The 17,244-nt window shown below is 41.1% G+C and overlaps 1 protein-coding gene across 1 annotated transcript in view; it reads right to left on the bottom strand.

The window, feature by feature from the left end:
- The window catches only part of STARD9 (StAR related lipid transfer domain containing 9), a 100,377-nt gene that overhangs the window by 22,894 nt on the left and 60,239 nt on the right, over positions 1 to 17,244 (bottom strand). Inside the window, exons 13-22 of the mRNA XM_075614255.1 lie at positions 17,085 to 17,182; positions 15,947 to 16,024; positions 14,843 to 14,917; positions 13,215 to 13,394; positions 12,142 to 12,187; positions 10,264 to 10,401; positions 8,569 to 8,651; positions 7,904 to 8,007; positions 1,194 to 1,381; positions 141 to 621 (exon numbers count right to left, since the gene is read on the bottom strand). Of these exons, the coding sequence (XP_075470370.1) occupies positions 141 to 621; positions 1,194 to 1,381; positions 7,904 to 8,007; positions 8,569 to 8,651; positions 10,264 to 10,401; positions 12,142 to 12,187; positions 13,215 to 13,394; positions 14,843 to 14,917; positions 15,947 to 16,024; positions 17,085 to 17,182 (1,471 nt within the window). The remainder of the gene's footprint in view (positions 1 to 140; positions 622 to 1,193; positions 1,382 to 7,903; positions 8,008 to 8,568; positions 8,652 to 10,263; positions 10,402 to 12,141; positions 12,188 to 13,214; positions 13,395 to 14,842; positions 14,918 to 15,946; positions 16,025 to 17,084; positions 17,183 to 17,244) is intronic.

Below are 17,244 nucleotides of genomic sequence, written 5' to 3'. Positions count from 1 at the left end.
TCTTGACAAATTCTAATGAGATATTTTCCCCACTACCTGGCGTTTTTAAGGTTCTCTAGTGACATCTAACTAGAACCAGATCCCACGGACGCAATTACTAGCAATATGTTTAGTAAAAAGATAGTAAAAGATGCACCCACCTGTAATTAGGGAGCGGTTGTACAGACCACGGTAATGCGCATTTCCGCGAGTAAACAAAGCCAGAAGGTGAGGACCTGCTCCTTCTAAGTGTTGTGAGTGAGGGTTCTCGTGTGTTTGGATTATGAGGGTAAATCTGCTTCACTCTGTCCTCATTGATCCAACATACAGCCTGCAGCTGTTGGAGGTCTTTCTTGGCCTCCAGCAGCTTTTGCTTCTTGACAACCCTCTCCAGCTGGAATTTCACCCTTTTCCGTTTTATGTTCCGCTCAGCTCTTCTGAGGGAGCACTTGCGCAGTAGTTCCAGCTGCACCAGCCTCTTCCTGTCCTGCTCAGCTGGAGATGGGTGGATGTCCGCAGGCACAGTTTTATGAACCTCTGCTTCTGCATAAGACTTGGGTTCTGTCTGTGCTGCCGACTCTTGCCGCTGCTGCTGCTGACTGGTGGTCAGGCGCTGCTCCTCTTTCACAAGCCACTGCTGGTCTGTAAGGAACAAAGACAAGAGCAAACTGAAACCGGTGTATAGAAAAAGTATTGCACACTTTGCAAGTGTATGTGCGCTTACCAATATGTTCCATTATATAATTAACAGTAAATATCCCAACAGTATTTTACTTAACATCGTCATATGACTTCTCTATAAGTGATTTCTATTCAAGGAGAAAAGATTTGCGACTTCTGGTTATGGAACCGACAGGGAGAAGCGCTTCAGGAAGAGCTCCGCATAGCCCTGTAGGGAAAGGCCCCCAAAACAGCCAAAATAAGCTGCAACAGGCACTAAAATGTACTTACAAGCTCCTATAAGCCTCCACAACCCTCTGTAACACTTCTCAAAACATAGACACATCTGCACAGCCCATTGTGGACCCTTGCAGCTTCCAACGGCCGCTCATGGACCACTGCAAAGCTCCAAAACACCATGCAAATTCCCACGACTGATCGTGAATCTCTGCAGCACGCCGGGACCCTGTGCAGTTCCCACAAGTAGCCTGATTTTTCATCCCAAAGGTGAATCTCCAATACACGGACTTTGAAACCAAAGCAGAGATACTTACTCTCTTTAATAAGCTGGTTAATTAATGACTGCTCGTGCTCCAATTCCTTTTCGCCCTTGACTTGCGCCGTCTGGATTTGCCTCTTCAAATCCTCCACGTAACGCTGCTGCTCGTCCACCTGCTGCTGGTAAAAGGCTTCCAGGTCTCTCAGCTTCTGCTGATACTCCTCGGACAGCGGGTCAGTCTTTCTATTAAAGTACAAATGCAACGTTACACCAAGACGTTAAAAGCCAGTGTCCTCCGCGGCTATGGGGAATAAGAAAAAACATGGCAATAGCATAATGCCACACAGAGAGATGAGGTCAGACGGCTGCGGGCACTTATACCCGAGGCACACACAGGGAGAATATAAACTTCACCAATCCCTCACTCTAGTCCTGGGGCGACATGCAACATAATTGCAGTACAGTAGTCACCATCCCCCCGACTATTCAATGTGTAAAGGAGAAATGCATTACGATTAAAGCAGCAATCCCTGCTGCCCGTTTTATTTCCTGCCGTCTGGGAAATCCCCCATCCTGTTTGTATTTGTACTTTTTTTTCTGCCAGTTTTGACACACACAAAAACGACAAATATGGCAGCAAAATATAAGCCTCGCAGCTGAAGTCACCAATAAATGATGGATGATATTGTGGTTTTTTTTTTTTTTTAATCGGTCGCCAGTTAACATAGGAAATATTTCAAATTCTGAAACGAGAGAGATGCCATATTGTCTCTGTACACATATACAGGCAGTCCTCGTTTTACAACGAATGGCTTATCCAACGCTGTGCAATGCAAACCTATGTTCATTTTTACAACGCCAAAATGGCTTATCCAACGCTCTTACGATGCTTTGCAAAGTTGTTTATGTGTATATAATATATATAGTATAATATATTATACTATATAATATATTATATTTTTATATTATATTATATATTATGTAATATATATAATACAGTATATGCACTATATAATTTATGTGTGTGCTGCATATCTTATTGTCTGCGTAAAATATTTGGTGTATTTTAGCATTAAAAATGCCTTCAGGAACGGAACCTTTCATTTAAACAGTGTTCCTATGGGAAAACGTGTTTCGCTTTACAACGTTTCGCTATCCAACGCCATTTTGAGTAACGCATTGTGTCGGATAACCGAGGACTGCCTGTATTTGCTTGGTATACACTTAGGTAACAAAAATTAGCAGATGTAGAAAAACTATGCAGACATATACACTACATGCATATAACTCAAAGACTGACAGGATAGGTATGCTGCGTCACCGATCTAAATATAGGTGGACACAATGAGGTATATTGTGCTAACCTAAGGAAAAATGTATTTTCCTAGGTACGCAAGACCGGCCTGTCACAGATGTGAACAGAAGACCCGAGAGATACAAAAGTCAAAATACTAGTGTCTCACCACACAAACACCATGCATGCCACATCCAGATGTAATAAGGATAATAGCATGTGTAACATACAGATGTAATAAGGATAATAGCATGTGTAACATACAGATGTAATAAGGACAATAGCATGTCTAACATATATGAATAGAGAGTATACCGCGGATATGGAGGAAACCAAGGTTTCAATGTGAAAAGAGAAGATTTAATATAATAGTAAGTTGCAAATTCCATAAGGTATTCAATGAGGTGCAGGAAAAACGCCTCTGCCAGAAAAAAAGGTAGTGATTGAACAAGAGGCCATGCAGAGGAGCTGGTGGCAAGTGGTACACTTTGGGAAAATCTAATAAATTACTAATTTACTGAAAAGGTAGTGGATGCATTGAACATTCTCCCAGCTGTGATAAATGAGGTTTCAATAAATGAATTAAGACTGCTCAGCAGAAACACAAGAAACAAATTCAGATATAACACAATATAAGGTTTAAGATGGGGAATTGGCAAACTATGGTCTAAAAACACCCGATATTTTGTCAGTATCTATCTTTGTATGAGGTCATTACAGCACCGAAGAAAACTCTTAGGCATGTAATATAAAGTAATTATAATTGGCAGTGTAAGCCAGACGTTTCTATACCAGGGACGCGCGAGCGCACGGCTGTGAGCGGTGACACGGTAGACCAGGGAAAATACAATTTAAAAAAAATTCCCGCTGCTGCTGCACCGCAAAACAATCACAGCGCAACATCAGAGTCACGCCCCCTAACCGCGTGCGACACCGCTTGCACCCTAGCAACTAAATGCGCACGCCACGCCGGTCGTGCGCCCGCACGCGCAGCAGCGACAACTATAAAACAAGCCTTACAGTAGCCAAAGAATTTAGTTATTAACAGTATTACGGTCATTTGCAGCAAAGCACGTGCGCCTAGTGAAAGATTCAGGATTAATAGAAGAATAAGCACGTACAGTAGTAGCAGTCTCAGTTTTATTTCATGCCACAGCAGTGAGATTGCTGCCGTCTTCATTGTTTTACTCTGCCTAGCTAGGTGATTTCATAACACAATATGCAAAGCCGGCAATCTCTCCCCAAACACAGGAAAAACACTTGGCAAACTTCTAACTATAGTGATTCTCATTGCATTAATCGTCATTAGTAACATTGCTTGTTGTGTGATTGTACATAACCTTTCTGTGCTGCCAATGCCAATTACAGCAACTCAAATGGAGATACACATAATGGAACAGTGAAGGAAGGTCATCATTTTCTTCTAACATGTCCCAGGACCTAGGCCTCTTTACTAACGCATGGATGCTAGCCAGGGCACTTTCACAACACACTGCAAATATAGGCAACTAAAAGCAATAGACACTACAAAAAGCAATGCATTTAAAGAACGTGACAAAAATGGCACATACATTTTAGTGCACTGAAAATTGACAGTAATGAAATTATACTACCATTGTGTCTTGAGAGCACAGATATCTTACAAAAATAATAAGTCTTAATAAGTGTACTGTGCACGTTATGGGAACTATATGTGCACATTAAACCTTTGGCCAGAGGGAGTGATACGTTTGAATAGCAAAAGGTCACCAATTCCAATACATGGAAATACCACCGATGTGCAAATATATTTTAGACCCTATAAATTTTATGAGATTTATAGGTTTAAACATTTATTAATCAATTATTCTAATGCCCGCCCCCCCCCATTTTATCAAACAAATAATTGAATCTACTGCATCTTCTATTTCTTCAACATTAAATAAAATGAAAACAAGTACAATGGATACGTGGAAGATTCAACCAAGCAACGAATAATCATGGAACATTTCCAGCCGAGGCGCGGAAAAGACACGTCCAAAGGATTCAAGCACACAGAGCGTAGAACAAGACTCACAGCTACTCTGCAAATTCCTCATATGCAATAACACACACAAATCTCTGCAAAGATCTTTTTTCCTTGTAGTACATTTTGAGCCGATTTAGATAGAAATACATTTCACTCACCTGAATCAGACATTCCCCGTGTATGCAGGGACCAAAGGATCAATACTAGTAGTTAGTTTTTAGTTATGCAAAAATCTCTACCAAGCTTGTGTAGCTAAACGTCTTCATCCAAACATGTCCCCAGCTAACAGACACACGGTCACATTCTCCACCCCCAAATCACAAGCCCTGCCCAGGCTGGCGCAGGGGCTTGGCTGGCTACAGTCTCTAAAGCATAATGCAGCTCTCTGTTACTATAGCAGCAGATGCATCAGTAATGAAGCATGGAGGGATTCATAGGACAGCAAAATGTGTCGCTCCTTAAAATCCACTGCCTGGTATATCTCTAGGAAAACATGTGCAGATACAGAAGTGAAGGAGAATGTATAGAATTGACATTGTTTCTTTGTTACGGCTCTATGAGTCAGTGACTGAAATACTGCATAACCTTCTATGCAGTGAAACATACACAGGCCAGCTACCTCCCTTTGTGTAACACCGTGTCCATAGCTGCATTAATACTGAAGCCTCACACACCTCATTTCCCAGATTAGCATTTCATTTCCTAGCTCAGCTTGAGTGCAATGCCTCCCGCACGGCTCAAATCTCTCCCCTCCTTTACGCCTGGGACACCAGCAATGCAAAGCTTTGTAATGCAACATGAGCGGCTGGACTGTGACTGGGCTGGACTGGCTCCTAATCAAAGGCTTACAATATTCTTATCATTACTCCCCTTACCCAATTAGACGGCTAGAAACATTACATTCTTCCTTTCATGCACTAGAAATAGTCTGCACAAGCATAACAGTTTTCCTTATATAGCGGTAGCGGGTACAGTGTACATATAATTTTGTAGGCACAATATGTCCCTGCCCCGCAGAGCTTACGATCTTATTTTGGTGCCTCAGGCACAGGGAGATAAAGTGACTTGCACAAGGAGCAGACACCGGGATTTGAACCAGGCTCCCTTGCTTCATACTCAGTATCACTGCTTTCAGAGCCAGTGTCCTTACTCACTGAGCCGCCCTTTCTTGTCTCCTGCTCTCCCCAATGTATAAAAACACTGCCGCTATTGCTGGAATATTCGGATCATTTCTGCCGGTTGAATGCTTGTAGCTGTGAATGAATGATGGTGAAACAGCGCACTGATTTATACACAGCATTATCATGTGTGTGACTTCCGTCTTTAAAACGAAATTCTCAATTTGCACGAGATAAAATAAATACATATCAAATGACAGAGGTTAGTGTCATCTACATCTGGCATACTTATTTGATACAAAGAGAAATTAAAACTATACCAGCCACTGTCACAATTTTTTTTATACATCTCATTATAATATTGTTCTGACCATCTCCTTCCATGACCACTGGCCAAAACGCTCACTGGGTTTGAACAAAGCACGTTGTCACATTGACGCAAAGTGTCACAATGTAAAAACTACACAATTTGCACCCGTTGTTGAAACAATGCTCCAGTTTGCAACACAATACATATCCAGGGTTGCCACCTTATAGTGAAGGCTAACCCGGAGACTTTTTGCAATTAAATTTCATTTTTTTTAATTAATTTATTTTATTTATACATTTACTTCTCTTACCTTCTCCGGTGGTGGCATCTCCTCCTGCAAGGTTCCGTCAACATGGCGTCGTATTGCCATGACAACGCGAGGTCCCTGCAGGGAGAGATGTCGCCGGTAATGCCGCCGCCGCCGCTGGAAAAAGTAAGAGCTGAGGCCTCGCCCGGAGATTTCCCAGGTAAACATGTAGTCCGGAGATACGTGGCCAAAACCTGTAGTCTCCGGGTCAAACCCAGAGCGGTGGCAACCCTGTACATATCTCCACTAGGGATGTCTGATTGTGTAAATGTTGTAACCTACCAAGACTAAATTCCTTAAACATTTCATTAGTTCACATTGGAAGGGCTGTGCTGTTAAAGAGTTAGAACAGTGTGATCATACCCAGTATTGATGTTTATCATCTTAATGAAGTGCTTTTCATTGCCCAATCTCTCGGAAAACAACCAAACTCAATTACCGCAAAGCGTCAATATGTTTTTGAAGATCAAGATAAAAAGCACCTCCCTCATTCTGCCTAATACTACAGCTTTGCAGTCGCAAGTCACTTCAGCACCAATCTGCTCGGTAACTACTGTATCATTTCATGTTCAACAAACGCCATGCATCTGAACAATGGCTTTAAATCCTGTATTTAAATGAAAACTCTTCCATTTCATTTTTTTTTTTTTTTAAATAAGAACAATGTCCCCAAATCTATCGCCTCGCAATTAAACGATTGTTGTATCTTCTAGGGATGTTGGAAAATAGCTTATAATCAAGGAGAAAGGAATATCAGAACTAAAAGAAAGCACTGTTCATTGTTTCAGCCCATCAGACACACGTGCCTTTTCAGAAAGAAACATTTAGTAAACAATGGTGGTCAGGTTCATTAATACTTCATCTATCTTTACTGCAGTAGGGCACACAGCCCATTAGGGTGTGTCTATGCTTAATGCAGAATATGGGGTACAGTTCCTGACTGCATTACATAAGTGTGTGTATTACTATAAACAGAGCAATGGATACATGTATAGCAGTGCCTATGTCTCTACTGATGTAGGGCGATTCATTGTAGCCACGTTCGCATTATTGTGGAATTTATATTCTGTACCAACACTGCTTGAGAATCCTATGGAACACGTGTAATATGCTACGCTATAATGGGGAAACAATGTCACTCGCATCTGTATAAGCAGAGCAGTGTGTGCCTGTATTATATACAGAGCAATGAGAGTATATAGAACAGGGGTGGGAAACTCCAGCTCTTAAGTGCCACCAGCAGGTCAGGTTTTCAGGATCTCTCTGCTTCAGCACAGGTGGCTCAATCAGTGGCTCAGTCAAGGACTGGCATATCAGGGATATGCAGAAAACCTGACCTGTTGGTAGCCCTTGAAGACTGGCGTTGGCCACCCCGGGTGCAGAACACGTGCAGAGCAGTGTATTATCTGCAGGACAATGTGTTTTCATCTCTCATATAATCAGATGTTCTCTAAATGTTTGTGCCGTGTCTGCTGTCCAGATCTTAAGACGTCGCCACTAAGGTGTTATAATGTTGCACATTAATTTGTGTGCCTGTATGTCAATAAAGAAGGTGTCCCTACTTAGGCTACGGCCCCAAGTCACGGTTTTCTTAATCTCTAGATTCTGATGTTACCAAAGTTACCTCTAAACTACATATGTGAGCATTGCAATTGTGTAAATCTGAGCACAGACAATTAAAGTTACGTAGGAGTTACTATTTAATCCATAATGTTCTGCTCAACATACCTTGCATTTGACATGAGAGAATTGCCACTGGAAGAAGTGGAGAAAGCTCCAGACAGGTCCAGCCAATCTAAAGAACCACTGCTAAGGAATGAAGCCTGGCTCTCCTACGAAAACATTAAAATGCATACAGTAAATGTTTATATCGCCCAGAAATGTTTTATACATGGAGGTCACAATCCTAGTAGCACTCTTCTTAACACAATATATATATATGATCTGGTGGATTTGGGCTCAGAACATACAGGGGCTGTGTGTGTTTTGTCCAGAAATACAGAGAAAATAAGGGACATATAGATCAAGTACACTCGTGCAAATATATGCTCTGGGAGTGAAGAAGTATTCAGCAACAGTGTCTGATGTTAGCATAAATAAAATAAAATCTTACGTATGAAACTAATTTTTTAGGCGCTCTTGGATTGGAACTGCTCATATCGTTTAGTTTGACACATCTAAACTTTGCAAAATCATGGCCTTGTTTGCAGATTTGTAATTCCAGCCACGTACGCATTTTTTTTACTGCAACAGCCACTGTTTGAGCTGTTTGAGCCACCTGTGCTGAAGTGGGATATCCTTAAAACCTGACCTTTTAGTGGCCCTTGAAGACTGGGGTTTGCCCCCCCCCCCCTGGTCCACAAGTTTGAAACTTAGAGGGAAGTTTAACTTACCGTTCTCCTTTGCCTCAGGATAGCAGCCTCAGCAGGATGGTTAAATCTAAACCTATTAGTCTTTCCAAAAACAAGAACAGCCCCTGTAAACAAATACAACATATACACAAATAAGAGACACAAACAGAATAAGGGTTACTACTATAGATTTCAGTAAAATCTGCTCTGGAAGTGTGCATATTTTTAACCACAACTAGAACAAAAACCCGTCACTATAAAATCATAGCCAAACAAACATCCATTAGCCTGCACATATGGTAAAGGACTGGTTTCTTTGTATTTATGCTGACCTCTAAGTTAAAGATAGCGAATTACATTTTTCTAATGGTATTCTAGTCACAAAAACAAACCAGGTGACACTAAGAAAATGCTTCAGGAATTTTTACTATGGACCACAAGTATTTTTGTTTATAAATTGATAGTCTAAAAATATTTAGACTTCACAAATATATTGTATTTTCCCTTTTTCATCTTAACAACATACTTATATACCGTGATTCTGATATATTATAAAATGAATTCCCAGTATAGATGGAATCACTGCTGCTATTTTAGGTATGAATCCCAAACTAGCCCTGCATAACAGCTGTAGGCATTGTAGTTTTCTGATATTAGGATCAATATTCGTTACATTTGAACATACCTTAGGTTAATTTGAAAGTAATTAAGCCTGTGGGATGTATGTATATATGTATGTGTATATGTATCTGTGTGTATGTGTGTGTATGTATATATCTTTATTTATATAGTGCCATTAATGTATATAGCGCTTCACCGCAGTAATAATGTTATAGTTGTTATAAAGGCTGTAACGTACAGCTGTGTGCTTTCGCTTTATTGAAACTCCAGTTTATGTTGGGACTGCTCCACTGCAATACAAACCCATTAAGATATGTATACCTTAAATGCAGAAGGAAGCCATGTTTACTTTGTGATGTAATTCATGATGGCTGCACTGTGTTTTGATTCTTTGGGAACGGTAAAAACACGTCTCCTTCTCCTGCACTAGATAAATTTTCTATCACAAGTAAAAGCTTATTTCTAGACACAATCTCAATATTTTTCAAATATATCTCATATATAGACATACATGGTTATTAAGAAACAAGTGTAAGCATGGTGGGCCTGCAGTTATTAACATGGCAGGGGTCCGGAGGTATGGAAAATTCCAGATTCAGAACTCCAACACACAGACATGAGACCCTTGAGTATCAGAGTCCTTAAAGCTGCAGTTCAGTCTTTTTTTTTTTACTTCAATAGTTTTATGTTTGCAATCTCTAATTACCTAAAGAAATGTATAGCTGCAGGTCAATTTGTTCTCCATGTATTGATAGGTTGAAATTTGGTGACATATTAAAAGCTGGGATTTGTTTATATTCTGCTTGTCTGTCAGTGGAAGCTCATGAATATTCATGAGCACTCCTGCATTGACATGTGCTAGAGGGAGGGCAGGGCTGACAAAGGGGTGTGCCAGGGCTTGTGACAGGACATGAAGGGGCAGTGCCTTAGCAAATGGCTGTTAAAATAGAATACAAGAAAATTGGTCTTTCAAAGTTGTTTTTTTAAAAACAGAAAATGCTAAAAGTATTTTTTCTTACTACAGAACTGATTTATTTAAAAAAAACACACATGCAGGATATTGACTGAACTGCAGCTTTAACTAAGGAAATCTTTCCTAGGAACTGGAAATCCTACCCTGTGATAAACGACAAGCTTCTGCGACTTCCAGCCCATCGACGGTGCAGTGCGCTCCTGGGACCGCTCTCAGTACCACAACCCCACCGCTGTTATCAATCACGCAATGTTCCACTGCAATCCACTCTCCCTGTAACACTGACAGCAAACAGTATTTCAGTGCTCATCTTGTTACATAGTAACATGTTGTACCTTTGACAGGAGTAACACTTGGTTCATCCCGCTCAGTCTTTAGCCTGTTCTGTACAGAGCCAAACATTCATTTCAGTAGGTCTATGGCTGAAGAAAAGACTGTTGCCAGGTTCTTTTACACCTTTAATGCAGTGATGACTGACTCTGTTGAGGTAGAAGCACTCACAGAGAATGCAAGGGTGCACAGATGGAATCAGGAATGTCCAGCAGAATGCAAGGGTGCACAGCTGGAATCAGGAATGTCCAGCAGAATGCAAGGGTGCACAGCTGGAATCAGGAATGTCCAGCAGAATGCAAGGGTGCACAGCTGGAATCAGGAATGTCCAGCAGAAAAAGCCAGGACCCCAAAGGTCTTTTTCAAAGATGTATTGTGAGATCAACAATTTGATCCTAATTTGGACTTTGACAAGATAAATAATATAGAACAACAGAAATAGACACTAAAGTGTGAGTAAAACTCCAACATTACAGTTGGTGTTCTGGTTATTTTTGGTCACTAATAACATGTTATGCTATGTATTCTAATCTGTTAATTTTGTACCAGCATTCAGTTTCATTATATATTATATATACGGTAGACCCATTTGGAGCGTTACTTGTGAAAATTGATGTATCCCATTAAAAATGTTGCATTTTTTTTTATTAATCAGAATAAAGAAATTACGAGGCCTGAACTAGTATAAACCATGTAACTGTATACAGGCATACCCCGCTTTAAGTACACTCACTTTAAGTACACTCGCGAGTAAGTACATATCGCCCAATAGGCAAACGGCAGCTCACGCATGCGCCTGTCATCACGTCCTGAACAGCAATACCGGCTTCCTACCTGTACCAAAGCTGTGCGCAAGCGGGGAGACTATAGAGCCTGTTACAAATGCGTTATTTACATCAGTTATGCACGTATATAACGATTGCAGTACAGTACATGCATCGATAAGTGGGAAAAGGTAGTGCTTCACTTTAAGTACATTTTCGCTTTACATACATGCTCCGGTCCCATTGCGTACGTTAATGCGGGGTATGCCTGTATAGATTGATAAACCAGGTGATTACATTTAACACATTAACGGAGGGAGGAGGGGAAAGGGTAGGGGGGTGAGATGTACAGACCCCCAGCTGACGCTATCCTCAATTACATACAGTAGGCTTTCCACAGCTATTTTTCACCAAAGATAAATGTCGTAACACAAGCAGCAAAACTAAGAAGCAAGTTTCCTAGTTATGCTGATTATGAGCCAGTAGCTGCTCACAAAAGCACCCAACGAGCACCAGCCCAGAGTGTGGTTCTGAAGGGCAGAGCCTCCTCTCTTGAGATTAAGGTTCTAGCAGCCCTGATAACAACAGATCCCCAAATATACGGCATTTATAGGGACTTGTTTGTGAGTCACATCAAGTTGCGGAATGATACAAAAAGTGGTGGTAATTGGAGCTGAAATATAAGCAGAAAATCCCAAGGGGAGGCACTTCCAGTGAAGTGCACGATCAGGCAGAACAAATGCAAACAGTCCATGAAAAAATACATCGGAACCACAGCATTAAAAAGCTTTCCTACAGCATCCTGTAGGGTTTTCCGGGCTGCTCTGTAGAAATGTCACGTCTTCACGGAGTAAACCTTAAATGGGATCAGACCATTCTGATGTGCAATAAGAGTTGGAAAACCGATCACAATAATAAGCTTCTTACCAATATCTTGGTCTGAATCGCCTCTCCCAATTTTAGTGGTTCCTTCCTAAAAATCAGCAAGAGAGATCAATGTGAGCACTTAATAACCAGACACAATACTCTGCTGTGAACAATATCACACGCCATGCGAGAACACTAGAGCCTTTGCCTAATCACACACCATGTGCAGAACAATCATTTTACCTTTTCGGTGCTTAGAAGATACAGTAGCAAGACAGCAGAGTCTAAAGAATGCAAGGCAGAAATGGCAAAAGCCCCATCTACACAAAGCAAGAAAAGTGGAAAACGAGAGAGATTAGAATGAATGAATCTCACTTTTGTTAGAGGTGGCCTTCTACAGCAAGAGGTGCGACACCCAAAGTGATTCTGTACTATGGCGAGTCAGGAAGATGATGTGTAGTGTAAAATAATAGAGAGCAAAGATTCTAAACTCCAGTCCTCAAGACCCCCCCCCCCCCAACAGCTCAGGTTTTCAGGATATCCCTGCTTCAGCACAGGTGGCTCAGTCAAAGATTGAGCCACCTATGCTGAACCTGGGATATCTGTAAAACCTGAGCTGTTGAGGGGACTTGAGGACTAGAGCTGAGAACCTCTGATATAGACCATGAAACCTCACAGCAACGTCTGCCCTGTTATTTCAGAGACACAGACTTGTTAATACAACATGACTTATAAATGTATACAGGGATATTGGAATAGAACATGAAATCACAGGATACACTATATCAGCTCTTTTTTAAGCCATTTTGCTACTATAGGACCCAGCAGGCCTCTATGGTGGCAAAATGGTTAATTATTTAGGAAATACATAAAACCATGGTTATATAAATGATAAGCCGTGTGTACTTCTTATTCGTAGAGTGCTTGCATTTTCTAGCAATTCTGTAATGGGATTTGCACAGCGCCACTAAGATTTTAAACTGTGTGACATATTTAATGTTCCCCACAGACCATCCCCTACAATAAACAAGGCTAAATTAACAATATTCATTGTGTGGCAAACATAACGTAGGGAACGTCGCTGTAAAATATATTTATATAGACTGCGTATGGATACGGATTTAAACACATACCTTGAGATGATAAATCACTACTCCAGTACTTAGAATGTCATCGTCCATTGCTATTAAATGAGGTAAATTAGAGTCTATGGTAACCCCTGCTTTGCCCTTGTTTATATCCACATTGTATTGCTCCATAATGGCCTCCTTATCTGTCCACTTGTCTGTCCAGTCTTTGGTGAGCTGCTCAATCTGTGAATTAATCATACATACAATTGTCAACTTTGCATTATATTCCTTTCCTAGAACAGGGGCGCTCAATTCCAGTCCTGAAGACCCCCTAACAGGTCAGGTTTTAAAGATTTCCCAGCTTCAGCACAGGTGGCTCAACCAGTCTCTGCTTCAGCACATGTGGCTCAACCAGTCCCAGCTTCAGCACAGGTGGCTCACTAAGTGCCTCAGTGAGTCTATGACTAAGCCACTGATTGAGCCATCTGTGCTGAAGCAGGGATATCCTTAAAACCTGACCTATTGGGGGGGTCTTGAGGACTGGAGTTGAGCTCCCCTGTTCTAGAACACACGTAATCCCTCCACCAAGGCTCTTCTATAAATCTACATATTAATTGCTCTTTGAAATAGATGCTGACGGAATCACTAAACAGAAAAAGTATAAAAAATAATAATAATTCTCTCCCTCCTTTACAGGTATTCTTTGCACACAGGAATGAAGCAGAAATAGCCGTGTTAGTCCAGTTGCGATAGTGCACAGTAAAAGAGTGCTTCGGTATTAGGCGATACCTTTTTATTTGGACTAACAATTGATATTATAAGGCACGTCTCCAAGAGTTCTCCTCTCCTCCTCAGGTCAGCGATACTGATTTACAGAGATCCCAGGAGCTTAACACAGGTGTAAAAACCAAGATAGCAATCTAAGGCAGATGAGGTAGAGAAGGACTGGCAGAGGGGATAGGAAATAAACAGACAGGGCAATACATGGAGAAAAGGGACAGTGAGAAATGTGAAGAGTATGTAGGACCATAGATCCAGTAGCAGTGCGAAGGGAGCGCGGGGTGCAGGAAAGGGGGTGCAGGGAGCGTGGGGGGCAGGGAGAGTGGGTGCAGTGAGCGTGCGGGAGAACCGGTTGAACTGTAAAATTAAGAGAGGTAGGTAGAAACATTACAAAAACGAAAGTGTGTAAGAAACCCCATATCAGTGTTAAATCTTATTTTGTTTATTAGAATTGCTTGACCTGAGGAAGAGAGGAGAATTCGCGGAAGCTTGTCTTATAATATCAATTGTTAGTTCAAATTAAAAAAAAAGTATCACATAATACTGAAGTACTCATTAAATAAACTGTGTGTAGAACGCTTCATTATATATTATATATATTATAAGTAGGTAGGCATTCGACAAAAACTTTAACCTGACATTCAAAAGCGTGTGTGTGTGTGTGTGTGTGTGTGTGTGTGTGTGTGTGTGTGTGTGTGTGTATATATATATTTATTTTTTACAGGTGTACACAGCATAGAAGTGTACATCAATCTTATTGGTACCACCTGAAAATGAGACAAGATTCTATTTGCTTGTGGGCTTTTGACAGAAAGAGATAGGTTAAATATTTTGTTGAATGCCTACCTATTTATAAACCCACCAGATAATTCCTCTACCCAGAAGGTCATTTTATTTTATTTTTTACTAACCTTCAGTTCATTTTGAAGTACTAGTTCTGTTAAGTTCCCATCTTTGTCATCACTGAAGGAAGGGCTGAAAGTTCTCTAGACAAATGAAACATACTATGAAAACGAATTTCCTGTTAATTCAAGGAGCAGGATCACCAGAGCAATGAGGGGGACAAAGAAGTCCAGAGCAACATCCAACGTGACAAAAATACACAGTGAAATACCCATATCTCTCTTAAAAATGGGTCATTTCGTTAACGCTTTGGCCAAAGTGTATAAGCCTGTGAGCCACTGTCAAGGCATGACCAGTTCGCAGGTCACCAGTTCGACCATGAGGGGGACGTTGCCGATACTACGGTCACCGACCTGGCAGACCTGACAACCTTGGAAGTCCCATCCTCCGCCGGCTGCCACAGTGACTCACTGCGAGTCACTCTTTGCTTCTTGTTCATTTCAACATGAACCCGGACAAGCCTATGCCTGCCGTGCCACACAGCTTTTTCAGCACTGCCTGGGTTAAAGTACAAATATGTACAGAAAATGGTTTTTTTTTTTAAATCTGGTCTTGCATCAAATATAAGGAGCTTCCTACATTTGATGTAGAAAAGTAGCCAGAGGATACAGGGCGAAAGAAAAGACCACAATGATGGAAAGTGTGTCGGTTACCTTTCCCTAAACCTTCCTTCTGAAACTATCCAAAAATCGGAAGCGGGCAGCCCCCAGGGCAAGATTAAACCACAATGCCCTTATACCTCAATGCTGAGACACAACATGAAAGTCATTTGATTTGTATCCACTTTGCTAAAACAAAAATACCTTGATATATCCCTCTATTTTGTATTGTGTGAGCCTACAAACTATGGATTGGGGGTAACGTCGAAGGAGATTTTTTGAAGGGAGAGAGCAAAGAGTGTGAGATATTAGATACTTTATGAATTGCCCATCAGTATTCAGATACACGTTTATCCCAGTATATCTGTTAATGCACTTTGCTGGTTGCAATATGATTTTAGTTCTCAGGGAACAAATATACAATATATATCATAATCTGGAACAGAGCTCAACCTCTGTATGGATGTTCTGCGCTATGAAGCATGTTGACACCTTTATACTGTCCGTACCTACCATTTCAATGCTCCGTAACATGTTTTTAAGCCTGTCAATTTCTTCTCTGAGGTCTCGGATCAGTTTTACATTTGCATCCTGGAAAAACAAAAACCACAGATATTTGCCACTAAATTTCCCAAACAACCATCACTCACACACCTATACTTGCTTTAGTTTACAGGTGGCCAGAGAATTTAATACAGGGGATTAAAATATTTAACGATACATGTACATTTTAGGCCTGGGTTTACCATCCCACAGACACCTCTAGACCTCTAACGAGGTGAATATTTGATATGAACAGACCTGTGGAGTGAAGGTTAAGAACACACTCCGGAATTAAAGGCTTAATCCCATTCAAGTAGTGTGAAATGTATGATTTCATCAATAAGAAGAGCTCCAAGTGGCTCTTTGCACAAGACCTGGGATCCCAAGAATGCAATCTCCTGTATTACTATAATGCATGAAGGCAACATCAAGCGTTGGTTACTTGGTATCGGAACCACGTCCAATTAAACGAGTGTCAAAGAACTTATAATTCACCTAGTTTGACACACCCAATGCAGGGTGACATGCAGACAGAGGGATCATGGGCAATATTTACTAAGCAGTCTTCTATCAGAGCGCACAACCCGGTGCTGGAATATACCTTACAGCTCATTCATGACCATAGGCTGGAATGGGTCTTCCAGCACCACAAGGTGTCAACCATGATTCATTTCCTGCTACAGCCAAAGAGTTTCTCCCATACCTCATTAAATGGGTCTCTTTAACAAGAGGGTGACAGATACACAACGGTAAAATGCCACAATGCTTCTGTCCAAGCAAAATCCAGGTGAAAGAGACAGAAGAGCTTTATACCCATTACATTTGTCCGCAGCAGAGTCAAACACTGAACCTGTTCCTTGCTGAACTGCCCGTTAACACAATGAAGCATGGTAGCAACGGACAGAAATGTAGCAGACGTTACCGCTCCCGTTAATGTGACGCATAGCGTTAACACTGACGCGCTACTCAACAGCAGTACTATTTACATAGTACATTATTTAATGCGCTATTTTGTGCATTATTTTGCATTAATGGGGGTAATAACATCTGCATATAGGTCATTTTGAACGGCTTTAAAGAGGGATTTTAGGGATAGCATGACTTTTACCTCATTTACTCGAGGTTTGTTGATGATGTTTTTTGCATTAGACGCATATCGCAAGGTACTCATGGTCTCATTGTAGCTCCCACTCGCCGGCGACACTGCTGTAATCACACGACAAAAATGATAGACAGGTAAATAAGTAAAGAAAAATGACAAAAAATAC

Source organism: Ascaphus truei, chromosome 9, assembly GCF_040206685.1.
Source record: "Ascaphus truei isolate aAscTru1 chromosome 9, aAscTru1.hap1, whole genome shotgun sequence".
Taxonomy (NCBI): Eukaryota; Metazoa; Chordata; class Amphibia; order Anura; family Ascaphidae; genus Ascaphus; species Ascaphus truei.
This window is presented reverse-complemented; position numbering and strand designations above follow the sequence as displayed.